The sequence below is a fragment of the Pseudophryne corroboree genome, chromosome 4, assembly GCF_028390025.1.
Source record: "Pseudophryne corroboree isolate aPseCor3 chromosome 4, aPseCor3.hap2, whole genome shotgun sequence".
Taxonomy (NCBI): domain Eukaryota; kingdom Metazoa; phylum Chordata; class Amphibia; order Anura; family Myobatrachidae; genus Pseudophryne; species Pseudophryne corroboree.
This window is the reverse complement of record NC_086447.1, coordinates 860002387-860019757: the sequence shown is the minus strand read 5'-3', so window position 1 is coordinate 860019757 and position 17371 is coordinate 860002387. Positions and strand designations below refer to the sequence as shown.

At 46.0% G+C, this 17371-nt stretch overlaps 1 protein-coding gene across 1 annotated transcript in view; it reads left to right on the top strand.

Annotated features, from left to right (window-relative positions):
- The window catches only part of GTF2A1L (general transcription factor IIA subunit 1 like), a 431363-nt gene that overhangs the window by 141030 nt on the left and 272962 nt on the right, over positions 1–17371 (top strand). Inside the window, exon 4 of the mRNA XM_063918693.1 lies at positions 15714–15760. Within this exon, the coding sequence (XP_063774763.1) occupies positions 15714–15760 (47 nt within the window). The remainder of the gene's footprint in view (positions 1–15713; positions 15761–17371) is intronic.

Genomic DNA, 17371 nt, shown 5'->3' with positions numbered 1-17371 from the left:
GTGCATCACTGCACGCGGATCCTGGGAAAGATGGTAGCTTCCTACGAAGCGATTCCATTCGGCAGGTTTCATGCAAGAACTTTTCTGTGGGACCTGTTGGACAAGTGGTCCGGATCGCATCTTCAGATGCATCGGCTGATAACCCTGTCTCCAAGGACAAGGGTGTCTCTGCTGTGGTGGCTGCAGAGTGCTCATCTTCAAGAGGGCCGCAATTCGGCATACAGGACTGGGTCCTGGTGACCACGGATGCCAGCCTTCGAGGCTGGGGGGCAGTCACACAGGGAAGAAACTTCCAAGGACTATGGTCAAGTCAGGAGACTTCCCTGCACATAAATATTCTGGAACTAAGGGCCATTTACAATGCCCTAAGTCAGGCAAAACCCCTGCTTCAAAACCAGCCGGTACTGATCCAGTCAGACAACATCACGGCGGTCGCCCATGTAAACCGACAGGGCGGCACGAGAAGCAGGACGGCAATGGCAGAAGCCACAAGGATTCTCCGATGGGCGGAAAATCACGTGTTAGCACTGTCAGCAGTGTTCATTCCGGGAGTGGACAACTGGGAAGCGGACTTCCTCAGCAGGCACGACCTCCACCCGGGAGAGTGGGGACTTCATCCAGAAGTCTTTCAAATGATTGTAAACCGTTGGGAAAGGCCACAGGTGGACATGATGGCGTCCCGCCTAAACAAAAAGCTAGAAAAGTATTGCGCCAGGTCAAGAGACCCGCAGGCGATAGCTGTGGACGCTCTAGTGACACCGTGGGTGTACCGGTCGGTTTATGTGTTCCCTCCTCTTCCTCTCATACCAAAGGTACTGAGGATAATAAGGAGAAGAGGAGTAAGAACTATACTCATTGTTCCGGATTGGCCAAGAAGAGCTTGGTACCCGGAACTTCAAGAAATGATCTCAGAGGACCCATGGCCTCTACCGCTCAGACAAGACCTGCTGCAGCAGGGGCCCTGTCTGTTCCAAGACTTACCGCGGCTGCGTTTGACGGCATGGCGGTTGAACACCGGATCCTGAAGGAAAAGGGCATTCCGGAGGAAGTCATTCCTACGCTGATTAAAGCTAGGAAAGAAGTAACCGCAAACCATTATCACCGCATATGGCGAAAATATGTTGCATGGTGTGAGGCCAGGAAGGCCCCAACGGAGGAATTTCAGCTGGGCCATTTCCTGCACTTCCTACAGTCAGGGGTGACTATGGGCCTTAAATTGGGTTCCATTAAGGTCCAGATTTCGGCTCTATCGATTTTCTTCCAGAGAGAACTGGCTTCACTACCTGAAGTTCAGACTTTTGTTAAGGGAGTGCTGCATATTCAGCCCCCTGTTGTGCCTCCAGTGGCACCTTGGGATCTCAACGTGGTGTTGGATTTCCTAAAGTCACATTGGTTTGAGCCACTGAAAACCGTGGATTTGAAATATCTCACGTGGAAAGTGGTCATGTTGTTGGCCTTGGCTTAGGCCAGGCGTGTATCCGAATTGGCGGCTTTGTCATGTAAAAGCCCTTATCTGATTTTCCATATGGATAGGGCAGAATTGAGGACTCGTCCCCAGTTTCTCCCTAAAGTGGTATCAGCTTTTCATCTGAACCAACCTATCGTGGTGCCTGCGGCTACAAAAGACTTGGAGGCTTCCAAGTTGTTGGATGTAGTCAGGGCCCTAAAAATCTATGTTTCCAGGACAGCTGGAGTCAGAAAGACTGACTCGCTCTTTATCCTGTATGCGCCCAACAAGTTGGGTGCACCTGCTTCAAAGCAGACTATTGCTCGCTGGATCTGTAGTACGATTCAGCTTGCACATTCTGCGGCTGGACTGCCTCATCCTAAATCAGTGAAAGCCCATTCCACGAGGAAGGTGGGCTCTTCTTGGGAGGCTGCCCGAGGGGTCTCGGCTCTTCAACTTTGCCGAGCAGCTACTTGGTCGGGGTCAAACACGTTTGCTAAATTCTACAAGTTTGACACCCTGGCTGAGGAGGACCTAGAGTTTGCCCATTCGGTGCTGCAGAGTCATCCGCACTATCCCGCCCGTTTGGGAGCTTTGGTATAATCCCATTGGTCCTTACGGAGTACCAGCATCCACTTAGGACGTCAGAGAAAATAAGAATTTACTCACCGGTAATTCTATTTCTCGTAGTCCGTAGTGGATGCTGGGCGCCCATCCCAAGTGCGGATTGTCTGCAATACTTGTATATAGTTATTGCTTAACTAAAGGGTTATTGTTGAGCCATCTGTTGAGAGGCTCAGTTGTTATCATACTGTTAACTGGGTATTGTATCACGAGTTATACGGTGTGATTGGTGTGGCTGGTATGAGTCTTACCCTGGATTCAAAATCCTTCCTTATTGTGTCAGCTCTTCCGGGCACAGTATCCTTACTGAAGTCTGGAGGAGGGTCATAGTGGGAGGAGCCAGTGCACACCAGTAGTCTAAAGCTTTCTTTATAGTTGTGCCCAGTCTCCTGCAGAGCCGCTATTCCCCATGGTCCTTACGGAGTCCCAGCATCCACTACGGACTCCGAGAAATAGAATTACCGGTGAGCTAATTCTTATGTTTGTTAGGTTTTTTATTTTCAGGGAGCTCTGCTGGCAACAGACTCCCTGCATCGTGGGACTGAGGGGAGAGAAGCAGACCCACTTCTTAAGAGTTTAAGGGCTCTGTTTCTTAGGCTACTGGACACCATTAGCTCCAGAGGGAGTCGGAACACAGGTCTCACCCTGGGGTTTGTCCCGGAGCCGCGCCGCCATCCTCCTCACAGATGCCGGAAAAAAGAAGCCGGGTGAGTATGAAAGAAGTAAGAAGACGTCAGGCGGCAGAAGACTTCAGATCTTCCTGAGGTAAGCGCGCAGCAGGAAGCTGCGCGCCATTGCTCGCACACTTACACACTCACATGGCACTAATGGGTGCAGAGCGCAGGGGGGGGCGCCCTGGGCAGCAATAAACCTCGTTTGGGCATGAAAGCAAGTAGTTAGGCTGCGGAGGCAGTAAACTACAGATCCCCGCCATTTTTTTCAAATAGACTAGCTGGACCGAAGCCCGCCGCGCGAGGGGGTGGAGCTTGATCCCTCAGCATTAACCAGTGCCATTTTCTCCACAGAGGCTGCAGAGAACGCTGGCTCCCCGGACACTCCCCTGCTGAGCATCAGAGGGCTGGAAAAAAAGAGAGGGGGGCACATAATTGGCGCAGTGAGTGGGGGAAATTTTATATATATATATATATATATATATATATATATATATATATATATATATATATATATAGTGCTGTCTGGGTATTTCCCTGGTTCAGTTTGGCGCTGGTGTGTGCTGGCATACTCTCTCTCTGTCTCTCCAAAGGGCCTGCTTTAGGGAATTGTCCCCTCGTAGCTATATCCCTGTGTGTGTGTGTGGGGTGTCGGTACGTGTGTCGGCATGTCTGAAGCGGAAGGCTTTTCCAAAGAGGAGGTGGAACAGATGAGTGGTGTGTCTCAGTCGGCGTTGCAGACTCAGGATTGGATGGATATGTGGCATATGTTAAATGCTAGTGTAACTTCACTGCATAAAAGGCTGGACAAAGCAGAGTCCAGGGGGTCGGCAGGTAATCATTCTACGGATTGTACCGACTCACAGGAACCGTCGGGGTCTCAGAAACGTCCCTTCTCACAAATAGGGGACCCGGATACCGACACGGACTCTGATTCCAGTGTCGACTATGATGAAGCAAGATTGCACCCCAGGGTGACAAAGTATTCAGTGCATGATTATTGCAATAAAATAAGTTTTACATATCACTGATGAGCCCTCGGTGCCTGACACAAGGATACACATGTTTAAAGGAAAGAAACAGGTTATAAACTTTCCTCCTTCCCATGAACTTAATGAGTTATGTGAAAAAGCATGGGAAACTCCAGATAAGAAGATAAAGATTCCCAAAAGGGTTCTTATGGCGTACCCCTTCCCTACACAGGACAGGGTACGTTGGGAATCCTCTCCCACAGTGGACAAAGCCTTAACACGCCTTTCCAAGAAGGTGGCGCTACCGTCCCCTGACACAGCGGCCCTCAAGGATACTGCGGACCGCAGGCAAGAGACTACATTAAAGTCTATTTACACACATACTGGTACTTTGCTTAGACCGGCAATTGCATGGGTATGTAGTGCAGTAGCAGCTTGGACAGATACCCTGTCAGCTGACCTTGATACCCTAGATAGGGATACAATTTTGTTAACATTAGCTCATATTAAGGACGCAGTCTTATATATGAGGGACGCTCAAAGAGAGATTGGATTACTGGGTTCAAGAGCCAATGCTATGGCTATTTCGGCAAGAAGAGCCTTATGGATCCGCCAATGGACGGGGGATGCAGACTCAAAAAGACATATGGAGGTTTTACCTTACAAAGGTGATGTATTGTTTGGGGACGGCCTCGCGGACCTGGTTTCTACAGCTACCGCGGGTAAGTCTACCTTTTTACCTTTTGTTCCCCAACAGCAAAAGAAACCCCCTCATATTATCAGATGTAGTCCTTTCGGTCGCATAGATCCAGAAGAGGTCGGGGCTCCTCTTTCCTCGCCAGAGGTAAGGGTAGAGGCAAGAGGACACCTGCTGCGGCTGGTTCCCAAGAGCAGAAGTCCTCCCCGGCTTCCGCTAAGTCTACCGCATGACGCTGGGGCTCCCCTGCGGGAGTCTGCACAGGTGGGGGCACGCCTTCGACTATTCAGCCAAGTCTGGGTTCAGTCAGACGTGGACCCTTGGGTGATGGAAATAGTCTCCCATGGCTACAAGCTGGAATTCGAAGAGGTGCCCCCACGCCGATTTTTCAAGTTGGCCTTACCAGCTTCTACCCCAGAGCGGGAAGTAGTGCTAGCTGAAATTCAAACGCTGTGTCAACAGCGAGTGATTATCAAGGTTCCCCTGAGCCAACAGGGAAAAGGGTATTATTCAACCCTATTTGTGGTCCCGAAGCCGGATGGTTCGGTCAGGCCTATTTTAAATCTAAAATCCCTAAACCTGTACCTGAAAAGATTCAAATTCAAGATGGAATCGCTCCGAGCGGTGATAGCCTGCCTGGAAGGGGGGGATTTTATGGTGTCGCTGGACATAAAGGATGCTTACCTTCATGTCCCCATATATCCTTCTCATCAGGAGTACCTGAGATTCGCGGTACGGGATTGTCATTATCAGTTTCAGATGTTGCCGTTTGGGCTTTCCACGGCCCCGAGGATTTTCACCAAGATAATGGCGGAAATGATGGTGATCCTGCGCAAGGAAGGAGTCACAATTATACCATACTTGGACGATCTCCTGATAATAGCGAGATCAAGAGAGCAATTACTGGAAAACGTGTCACTCTCTCGGAGAATGCTTCAGCAACATGGGTGGATTCTCAATCTGCCAAAGTCACATTTGGTTCCGACAACTTGACTAGCGTTCCTAGGCATGATTCTGGAGACGGAACAAAAGAAAGTGTTCCTCCCGTTGGAAAAAGTCCAGGGCCTCGAGAACATGGTCAGAGACCTGCTAAAGCCAAAAAGAGTGTCAGTTCATCACTGCACTCGGGTTCTGGGGAAAATGGTGGCAACTTACGAGGCCATTCCCTTCGGCAGGTTCCATGCAAGGACGTTTCAATGGGATCTTCTGGACAAATGGTCTGGGTCCCATCTACTATTACATCAAAAAATAACACTGTCCCCCAGGGCCAGGGTATCTCTTCTATGGTGGCTACAAAGTGCTCACCTTCTAGAGAGTTGCAGGTTCGGCATTCAGGACTGGGTCCTAGTAACCACGGACGCGAGCCTCCGAGGGTGGGGAGCAGTCACACAAGGAAAGAATTTTCAAGGACTGTGGTCAGACCAGGAGTCCTGTCTACACATCAACGTGTTGGAATTAAGGGCCATATACAACGGCCTTCGACAAGCGGAGAGTCTTCTTCGCAACCTACCGGTTCTGATTCAATCAGATAATGTCACAGCAGTGGCTCATGTGAACCGCCAAGGTGGGACAAGAAGCAGAGTCGCAATGGCGGAGGCCACCAGGATTCTTCGCTGGGCGGAAAATCACGTAAGCGCTCTGTCAGCTGTCTTCATTCCGGGAGTGGACAACTGGGAAGCAGACTTCCTCAGCAGACACGATCTCCATCCAGGAGAGTGGGGACTTCATGAAGAAGTCTTTGCAGAGATAACTGGTCTCTGGGGAGTTCCTCAAATAGACATGATGGCGTCACGCCTCAACAAGAAGCTTCGGAGGTATTGTGCCAGGTCTCTGGACCCTCAGGCAATAGCAGTAGACGCTCTGGTTACGCCATGGGTATTCCAGTCGGTCTATGTGTTTCCTCCTCTTCCTCTCATCACAAAAGTGTTGAGGATCATAAGACGAAAAAGAGTACAGACAATACTCATTGTTCCAGACTGGCCTTGAAGGGCCTGGTACTCAGATCTTCAGGAGATGCTCACAGAAGATCCTTGTCCTCTTCCTCTAAGGGAGGACCTGTTACAGCAGGGGCCCTGCATGTTCCAAGACTTCCCGCGGTTACGTTTGACGGCATGACGGTTGAACGCCGGATCCTAGCTGAGAAGGGTATTCCGGAGGAGGTCATACCTACTCTAATAAAGGCTAGGAAGGAGGTGACGGCAAAACATTATCACCGTATCTGGCGGAAATATGTCTCTTGGTGTGAAACCAAGAATGCTCCTACGAAAGATTTCCATCTGGGTCGTTTTCTCCACTTCCTACAGACAGGAGTGGATATGGGCCTAAAGTTAGGCTCTGTTAAAGTACAGATTTCGGCCCTGTCGATATTCTTTCAGAAGGAATTGGCTTCTCTTCCAGAAGTCCAGACTTTTGTAAAAGGAGTGCTGCACATCCAGCCTCCTTTTGTGCCCCCAGTGGCACCATGGGACCTGAACGTGGTGTTGCAGTTCCTTAAATCACACTGGTTTGAACCCCTTAAAACGGTTGAGTTGAATTTTCTCACCTGGAAGGTGGTCATGTTGTTAGCCTTGGCATCTGCCAGACGTGTGTCAGAATTGGCGGCCTTGTCTCACAAGAGCCCCTACTTGATTTTTCATGTGGATAGAGCGGAATTGAGGACTCGTCCTCAATTTTTACCTAAGGTGGTGTCTTCATTTCATATGAACCAACCTATAGTGGTGCCTGTGGCTACAAATTACTTAGAGGATTCCATGTCCCTGGATGTAGTCAGGGCCTTAAAGATTTATGTAGCCAGGACGGCTAGAATTAGGAAAACAGAAGCATTGTTTGTCCTGTATGCTGCCAACAAGATTGGCGCGCCTGCTTCGAAGCAGACTATTGCTCGCTGGATCTGTAACACGATTCAGCAGGCTTATGTTACGGCTGGATTGCCGTTACCGCATTCAGTAAAGGCCCATTCCACTAGGAAGGTGGGCTCTTCTTGGTCGGCTGCCCGGGGCGTCTCGGCATTACAGCTTTGCCGAGCAGCGACTTGGTCGGGTTCAAACACTTTTGCTAAATTCTACAAGTTTGATACCCTGGCTGATGAGGACCTTGCATTTGCTCAGTCGGTGCTGCAGAGTCATCCGCACTCTCCCGCCCGATTAGGAGCTTTGGTATAAACCCCATGGTCCTTACGGAGTCCCCAGCATCCTCTAGGACGTAAGAGAAAATGAGATTTTAAACCTACCGGTAAATCTTTTTCTCCTAGTCCGTAGAGGATGCTGGGCGCCCGTCCCAGTGCGGAAAATCTGCAAGACTTGTATATAGTTATTGCTTACAAAAGGGTTATGTTACAGTTAGAATCGGTCTTGGACCGATGCTGTTGTTTGTTCATACTGTTAACTGGTTATGTGTATTCCAGGTTATATGGTATGATTGGTGTGGGCTGGTATGAATCTTGCCCTTAGAGTAACAAAATCCTTTCCTCGTATTGTCCATCTCCTTTGGGCACAGTTCTCTAACTGAGGTCTGGAGGAGGGGCATAGAGGGAGGAGCCAGTGCACACCCATACTAAAAGTTCTTTTAGGTGCCCATGTCTCCTGCGGAGCCCGTCTATACCCCATGGTCCTTACGGAGTCCCCAGCATCCTGTACGGACTAGGAGAAAAAGATTTACTGGTAGGTTTAAAATCTTATTTTCTTTAGTAGGAGCAGTGGTAAGACCTGCTATGGCTTCGGCCTGTGTAGCAAAGGCAATGGGCGAATGGATAGAGGAACTAGAGAATGGCCTCTCTTCTCCTAATAGGGAGCAAGAGGATCTTTTAAGCCGTTTAAGACAATCTGCCCAATACTTGGAAGAAGCAGCAATTGATATGGGTACAGTTGCTTCAAAAGCTTCAGCCTTGACAATAGCCACTCGTAGAGCACTTTGGCTACGTACCTGGAAAGTGGATGCGGAATCCAAGAAAGAATTGGAAGCATTGCCTTTCATTGGTAATATATTGTTTGGGAAACCATTATCGGGTATCCTAGAATCAGAGGCTGAATCAAAAAAGGTCAGTTTTCCGGCTACTTATAACCCTAAGACTAGGGGTTCAAAGTTTTGCTCATTTCGGTGGCAAAGCAAAGCGAAAGCTAAAGAGGAGTCTAAGCAACCCCAGTCCAATAGATCGGCCAGGGGTAGGAAGCAATGGGCTAGTAGAAAGCCAGCTTCCAAGCCTGCACAGAAACACCATCAGCCTGAGGAGACGGGCCTCCGCCTGGAGGATTCCAGGGTTGGGGTCCGACTCCTTCTCTTTGCACACATATGGCAATAGTCTACTACAGATGCTTGGGTGCAGAAGGTGGTATCTCAGGGGTATGGGTTCCCATTCAGGAGGCAGCCTCCTCAAAGATTTTTTTGCAACAGCCCGTCTCGTATAGAATCGAAGGCCAATGCACTGCAAGAAGCAGTTCAAAAATTACTGCAGTCAGGTGTGATTGTCCCAGTACCTCCATCACAAAGGGGACAGGGGTTTTACTCCAATCTATTTCTAATCCAGAAGCCAAATGGGTCATATCGACCAATTCTCAATCTGAAAATGTTAAACAAATACATGTGGATCCCAAGGTTCCACATGGAGACATTACGCTCCATAATGTTGGCTATGGAACCGGGAGATTACATGGTATCTCTGGATGTACAGGATGCTTACCTACATGTGCCTATAGCACTGTCTCATCAGTGCTACCTCAGGTTTGCCATCCTTCAGGAACATTTTCAGTTCCAAGCCTTGCCCTTCGGGCTAGCAACAGCACCCAGGGTGTTTACCAAGATTATGGTGGTTATGGCATCTTATCGCCGCAAGCAAGGGGTAAGAATATTCCCATACCTCGACGACCTGTTAATCCTAGCACATTCGCAGGAGTTACTTTTGAGCCATCTTCAACAGATAATGTTTACAGATACACGGGTGGCTCATAAATTGGGAAAAGTCGTCTCTGAATCCATCACAGCGGATGGTCTATTTGGGGGCCATATTGGATTCAGATCTACAGAGAGTGTTTCTACCAGAGAAAAAGAGGGTCAGGGTGCAGGTCATGACTCAGGAAGCGTTGCACGTTCAGACAATGTCAGTCTATGCAGCAATGCGATTGTTGGGTCTGATGGTATCAACCTTCGACATGGTGGAATATGCACAATTCCACTCCAGACCGTTACGGCACCTTATTTTGACCAAATGGAACGGAAATCATCAGACGATAAAAAAGCAGATGATAAAGTTTCCAGTAAACGTAAAAAGGTCTCTAGCGTGGTGGCTACAGACAGACCATTTAAACAAGGGGAGACCCTTTTGGATAAAAGAATGGCAAGTCCTGACAACAGATGCCAGCCTGCAAGGCTGGGGCGCGGTACTCGGAAGCCTTTGGTTCCAGGGAAAATGGACCGCAAGGGAAAGTCGTCTGCCAATAAATCTGTTGGAAATAAGGGCCATTCATATGGCTCTAGTTCAGGCAAAGGACAGTCTGCAAGGAAGACGGTCCAGATTCGCTCAGACAATGCGGCAGCAGTAGCGTACCTCAATCATCAAGGAGGAACTCACAGCAAAAGATTGATGGAGGAAGTAACTCCCATTCTTAGATGGGCAGAACTCCATCTCCCAGCATTGTCAGCAGTGTTTGTCCCAGGTGTACTGAACTGGGAAGCGGACTTTCTCAGTCGACACACCATTCAGGAAACCGAATGGGCATTACACACAGAAGGGTTTCAGACAACAGTGAACAGATGGGGTCTACCAGAGATGGACCTCATGGCGTCTCATCTAAACAACAAAGTTCCGAAGTACGGATCAAGAACAAAGGATCCCGGAACGGTCCTTGTAGACGCACTGTCAGTGGAATGGAAATTTAGTCTGGCATATCTGTTCCCTCCAATATATCTGTTACTCAGAGTAGTGAGAAAAATAAAGCAAGCTAAGGGAGCAATAATTCTAATAGTTCAAGCTTGGCCAAGAAGGCATTGGTACACAGATCTTCTGAGGATGTCCGTGGAAGCACCGATACTGCTCCCTCAACGTCCAGGGGGTAAATTTACTAAGATGGGAGTTCTATTTAAGATGGGATGTTGCCCATAGCAACCAATCAGATTCCTGGTATTATTCTCTAGAAGGTGCTAGATAAATGAGAAGTACAGTCTGTTTGCTATGGGCAACATCCCATCTTAAATAGAACTCCCATCTTAGTAAATTTACCCCCAGATCTGCTAATGCAGGGTCCTTGTTGGCACAGCCATCTGGATCGTCTGTCTTTGACGGCGTGGCTGTTGAAACCTCTATCTTAGATGCTAGAGGATTTTCGAAACAAGTAATCCAAACTATGCTTGGAGCAAGAAAGCCTTCTTCAGTTCGTGTGTTATCATAGAATATGGCAGGCCTATATTCATTGGTGTACTGGAAAAAAGTTTGAATACAAGATCTTTTAAAGTATCCAAGATTTTGGATTTCCTTCAAGCAGGTTTGGATAAAGGTTTGAAAGTGGCTTCCTTGAGAGTTCAAGTATCAGCATTAACTGTATGGTTTCAGCGAAATATTGCTGATTTACAGGATGTACGTACTTTCTTTCAGGGAGTTGTGCATATTCAACCTCCATTTGTTCCTCCTGTAGCTCCCTGGGATTTGAATTTAATTCTTAAATTCCTTTAGGGTCCTCCGTTTGAACCACTTAAGAGCAGATCTTAAATGGTTAACGGCTAAAGTACTTTTTTACTGGCAATGGCGTCAGCCAGAAGAGTGTCAGATTTAGGAGCGTTATCGTGTAAGTCTCCTTTCCTAAGTTTTTTTTTTTTTGCAGACAGCAGTTCTCAGAACGAGATCTGGTTATCTTCCAAAGGTGGTTTCAAAGTTTCACCTTAATGAAGAGATTGTAGTACCAGCGTTTCAGGTATCGGGACTTTCTGCGGGAGAAGCATTGCTGGACGTAGTCCGAGCATTAAGAATCTACGTAGATCGTACGAGTACCATCAGGAAAACAGATTCGCTCTTCATCCTTTACGGATTTCACAGAAGAGGATGGCCTGCTAGTAAACAGACACTGGCGAGATGGCTCCGAATGATAATATCAGAAGCTTATTCTCATGCTGATCTCCCTCCTCCGGCTAATGTCTCTGCTCACTCTACACGTAAGGTAGGTCCTTCATGGGCAGCACAACAGGGTGCTTCAGCAGAACAGATTTGTAAGGCAGCCACATGGTCTTCCATAAACACATTCATTAGACATTATGCCTTGGATACTTTTGCCTCTCATGACGCAGACTTCGGGCGAAAGGTCCTCCTGTGTAATCAGGAGCGTCCCCACCACTAAAACTGGCTTTGGGAATCCCAATGTTATCCTGTGGATAATCCTGTGGACCCAGCCAGAGAAATAGACGTTATGGTAAGAACTTACCGTTGATAACGTGATTTCTCTTATGTCCACAGGGGTCCCACCCTGACACACCTGATTTGTGGATCTTGACAATCACTAAACCTCTTCCTTCTTGTATGGAAGGGTGTGTATGTGTGTTCTTATCGCCTAAATAGGTTTCTACCTGATGCTCCTGCCTAATCGCTGTGGAAAGAACTGATTTGACTGAGTCAGTGGGCGGGATTATATGGTGAAGCCCCGGTGCATCCCGGGAGTCCAGAAAGGTCGTGACCGTGTTGGTGCCATTTCCGCTGTCACTCAACCATATCCCAATGTTATCCTGTGGACATAAGAGAAATCACGTTATCAATGGTAAGTTCTTACCATAACGTCTATTTCAGAACTAGATCTGGGTATCTTCCCAAGGTGAAGACTAAGTTTCACCTTAACGAAGAAATTGTTGTCCTGGTTTTTCAGGTTCCGGGCCCTTCTGCTGGAGATGCATCGCTGGACGTGATCCGTGCATTAGGGATCTACGTGGATTGTACCAGTGCCATCAGAAAAGCAGATTCTCTTTTCATTCTCTCTGGATTTCACAAGAGAGGGTGGCCTGCTGGTAAACAGATGCTGGCAAGATGGCTTCAGATGACGATTTCAGAAGCATATTCTCTAAGCTGATCTCCCTATTCTGGCTAATGTCTCTGTTCATTCTATTTGTAAGGTAGGTCCTTTTTGGACAGCACAATGTGGTGCTTAAACAGAACAGTTATGTAAGGCATCCATATGGTTTTCCGTCTACACATTCATTAGACATTATGCCTTGAATACCTTTGCCTCACACAAGGCTGAATTTGGGCGAAGGATTCTCCTATGCATCAGGAGCGTCCCCACCTCTAAACTGCTTTGGGAAATCCCATTGTTATCCTGTGGATAACCTGTGGACCCTGCCAGAGAAATATTCGTTAGCAACTGATTTGCCTGAGCTAGTGGGCGGGGATATGTGGACCGGCCCGTTGCATCCCGGGAGGCCAGAAAGCGTTGATCGATTGGTGCCAATCCGCTGACGCTCCATCATATCCCATTGTTATCCTGTGGACTTAGGAGAAATACCGTTATCAACAGTAAGTTCTTACCATAATGTATATAGAGTCATCCCGTTGTTTGAAATCCCGAAAGGGGGAGGTAAACCGTACCCCCTAACCCTCCCTTCCCGCATCCTAACCCTAACTTCCACCTTAGTGTCTAAACCTAACCTGCCCTTCCCAGCAGCCTAATCCTAACCTCTCCCCTGTGGTGACTAACCCTAAATCCCCCTCCCCACAGCCTAACCCTAACTAGCAAATCCCCCCCCTTTCCCAGTTACTGGACCCTGATAAATACAGAGAGGATCCCCTGCTGAAGTACTGTTATTGGTCAGGGCAGTTATTTACTACTAATTCTTATAGTGATAAAATCCCCTATGAAGTTGCAGTTTTGGGGGTATTCGTTTTCAGGCGAGCGGCCTCTTTAATAGAATTAATTTTATTACAGCAAAGGGTTTTTTAATATAATTCAGTAATTCATCAAAGTACATTTTGATATTTTTAAAGTCAAAACACAGAAACAGAAAAATAACTTCATTATTTATGGGGTTCACACAAAGTGCAAAAGACAGTTACTGTGAACAGCTGTGTTCTCGTAAGAAGCAAGTAATTTGACTGAGAAAAATGAGATTGTTCACTGTAAACCATTAGTTTGTGTTTGAAATGTAATAACTACAGTTCTTTTTCACTTTATTTGACAATGAAATCGCTAATTTGTGCATATGGATCGAATTAAAAGTATTTCTAATAATATTAGCCGGCATCTGCTGCCCCACATTCAGGGGCTGTTTCTGCATGCACCTGATGTGCCGTCATGGATGGTTCTAACAGTTGTCTTTTTATTAGAGGACACGATTTTGCAATCTGTGGCCAAACCAAAGAAGTTGGCCTTTTGGCTGTTATCATTCGTTCTTGTTTAGTGGTGTGTATATTTTCCTTTGTTCATTACCAGTTAGTGTGGTCGCCTCCTGCCGGAGCTCAGTTTTGGCTCCCTCTTGGCATTGATTCTTGACTTTTGTTTGTCTTGTTGGACGTATGTTTTTGAAGTGTCCTGTTGGCACCATCATTGCCCTCCATTGCGTGGTCTCTGCTCCTCCATGCTGTTATTTTGGATTAACAGGGAGATTTATCAAAGCTTGTGGAGAGAGAGAGAGAGAGTTTCAACCAATCAACCCCTAGCTGTCATATTCCAAACACAGCCTGTAAACTTAGTTAGCAGCTGATTGGTTGCACTTTCTCTTTCCTATTTATTTCTCTCCATGTTTTCATAATTCTCTCCTGAAAGTTAGTCATTGGCATTTCTCTCTTACGATTATGGTTTACACACAAACACAAGTGCTGGCCGGAATAGATCACTTAAGTATAGAATAGTATTAGGTATCACCCTATACATGCCATGCTGTGTTGTACAGTATATTGTTCCTTTTAGCCTTTAAACTTTTGTTCCGCTCCATGGGTGGAATTTAATTTTGTCGTGCCCGATCTCCTGTCTAAAGTGACTGGAGATCGGGTGGGTGGGGGGAGGGGGGACAATATTCAAATGTTGCTTTTTTGGCTAATCGTGGACAGAGTTTAGCCACATAAAATTGCAAAACCCGACCAAAATTCTGGGCACGACAGGTAAAGTGCCATTTAGGTGCCCAAACGGCTCACTTTTCGCACATTTTAGCCTGCTACCTCCAGTGGGGTGCGATCTGAAATACCGGCGCCAGCAATTGAATTGCTTAGTCGTGCGCCCACCAGTGACAATTGAATTCCGCCCCATGTATTTTCCACCGCAGTGTCATTCTGTCTAATAGGCTTGCTCTGCCATTTTTGGGGGGTTATGTTATTTTATCTTGTATTGAATAGTTATCACAAAAGTTTTAAAACAATGGGGAACATTCAAAGAGTTGCATGGAACCTAATGTGATGATGTGGGGTGTTGCTGGTAAGAGACATTGCTAATTTTATTTGAACCTCATCATGCAACTGTGACAAGGGAAACTCGCTGCTAATTGAATTTCCCCCCACTATGTAGTGAGTATTGCACTTACCCATCAGCTGTTCATTGTGTGTTCTTTAGCAGCTCTTATAGGGCGTCTGTCTTAACTAAAGTTGATGGGTTGCGATGCACTAGTTTGCACAGTAACCTCAGTGTCTGAACAATACTGTATAAGCCAGAGATGTGATTTGGAATAATGGTTCTCCTGATTTGTATGTTTACTGAGGGATGTGTAAAGTCTGCCGCTATATACAGAAATAGAAACATAGAACTATTGAAACATAAAATTTGATGGCAAGAGGGAACCATTCGGCCCATCTAGTATGCCTTTTTAGGGTGTGGTTTTGTAGGGTTAGGGGTTAAAGTTGTATTAGGAGTCTGGTTAGGGTATTATGGTCAGGGTTCAGAGTAAGCGTTGGGGTGTTAGGGTAATACGTTTAATTGTGAGGGTTAGGTTATAAATGTTAAGTATTTAGAGTGTTACTACTACTAGTGTTAATACTAGAGTATTAGTGTTTGGGTTAGGAATAATAATAATTACTATTATTTATATAGCGTACTTTCTTCATTAGGGCTTAATAGTGAAGGTTAAGTTATTAGTATTTGGGTACTAGGATTAATGCCAGGGGTTAGGATTAAGGGTTAGGGTATTAGGGTGAGAGTTAGTGTATGTGGGCAGATAGTCACGGCTAGGTCACCAAGGTCCATGTAATTGTTGCTTTTATAGAAAATTTTGGTATTTTGTCACGGGTGATAGGATACCATTATTCTTACACATACCTACTGTATATATGTACATACTTATACTTGCACCAAATGATTTTGCTTGTATTTTTAACACAAATGTTACCTATTTTTCTCTCCTTTATTTTGAAGTTTTTCAAGGCGGTAGAAACATTTCAAGTTTTACTGGAGCGGACATGGTAGGTGGATATATGCTGCTTTTGTTCTTTTGTCTGCATTTGACATCATAAAGCTTTGCTGTTGCTCTGAGTAATATCATGGCCGAGAGAAAGCTCGTCTAAATTGTGTTTGGCTGTGAAAGTTAGTAGCATCATTATACTGTAGATAGAATCCAAGTTTATTCGTTATACGCTATTAAAGCTGCTCTATTGAACCATAAATGGTTGCCCTGCTGACTGAAATACTACACTCCTATTTATTATTATTAATAATCATAATAATAATTATTTATTATTATTAATAAAAAAAATAATCATCATTTTATTTATATAGCACTGTTTCCCCAAAAGGACTCAAGGCGCTTAATAGATAGTATGAATGTTATAGAGATGCCTAGGTTTTTCAAAGCTGTACAGAACCTGTGAACTTTTTAAAGAGTGTTTAGATTTGAATGAAACCATGGAGATAATACAAAGGGTTTTGGAGCCATTTTGGGTCATCCGTTGCAATTACTAATCATTATACCCACAAGGGATCCATGTGAGGCAGCCATTTTAGGTGCACGAGATATGATTACACTGGCCAGGATAGGCAATGCCTGGATTCGATGACACATAATTGGTTAAAGAAAAATACTATGGTGGGATCCTTGCAAGTTCATCAGAAATATGCATCTTTATTCTACACAGAGCACCAGCGGTGGCAGCCATGTTGGGCACAATAGTATTGGTTACTTACAATGCGCGAATAAGCAGTACATTGAAACAAGACATACAAGGATAAAATGAACAAAGAGCTAAAAGGATACACACTGCATAAATCATTCAGTGGGTTGTATATTTTTCCCTGTCAGTACCAGGTGAGGCTGCCATCTAGGGGGCACTAAATAGGTTACAGTAGGCAGGATGGGCAATTCATGCAAGTGTTATCTCTTGTGGGAAATTACAGGGACAGAAAACAGAACAGTTGAAGCAGCAAGATGAGACAGTATAATAATAAATACACATTTGCACGTAACAGGGGAAAAATTGGATAACGCAAACCATTTTAACAAAATCCTGATGTCATGAGAGCTGTTACAGGTAGGTGTGAGAAATGTGGTGAGCCCACTAGTCTCAAGCAAAAAAAGTTATTTCAGCATTCTCCCCCTTGCTCAGAAGACTCTGTGTACTCTTTGCTAACCGTGAGGTGAAGGCCCGGAGGAGGTTGCGGTGTTACCAGCCGGGGGAGTAGGCCCAGTCCCGGTGTTTGTTTAGAGGGCAAATAGTCAAAATAGCAAAATACAACAAGGGTATTAATTTTTAATATCCTCACTGGCCCTGTCACCGTGCTTTTCTATTGTGTTAGGACTAGGGCCAGATTAAGCCTTGGTGGTGCCTGGGGCACTTAAGACAGGGGGGCCCCGTTGGAAGGTGGGGATGTATATTAAATTGTGCATACCTCCCAACATGACCCATTCCTGGAGGGAGAAAATGCTCTCTACCTGGACTTCCCACTTAATGCATGATTGGCGTCACCTGTGTTGAACTATTTAATTGATAAGAAAGGTATTTCAACACAGGTGATTGCAATCATAAATTAAGAAGGAAGTCCAGGTAGAAAGCATTTTGTCCCTCCTGGAATGGGTCATG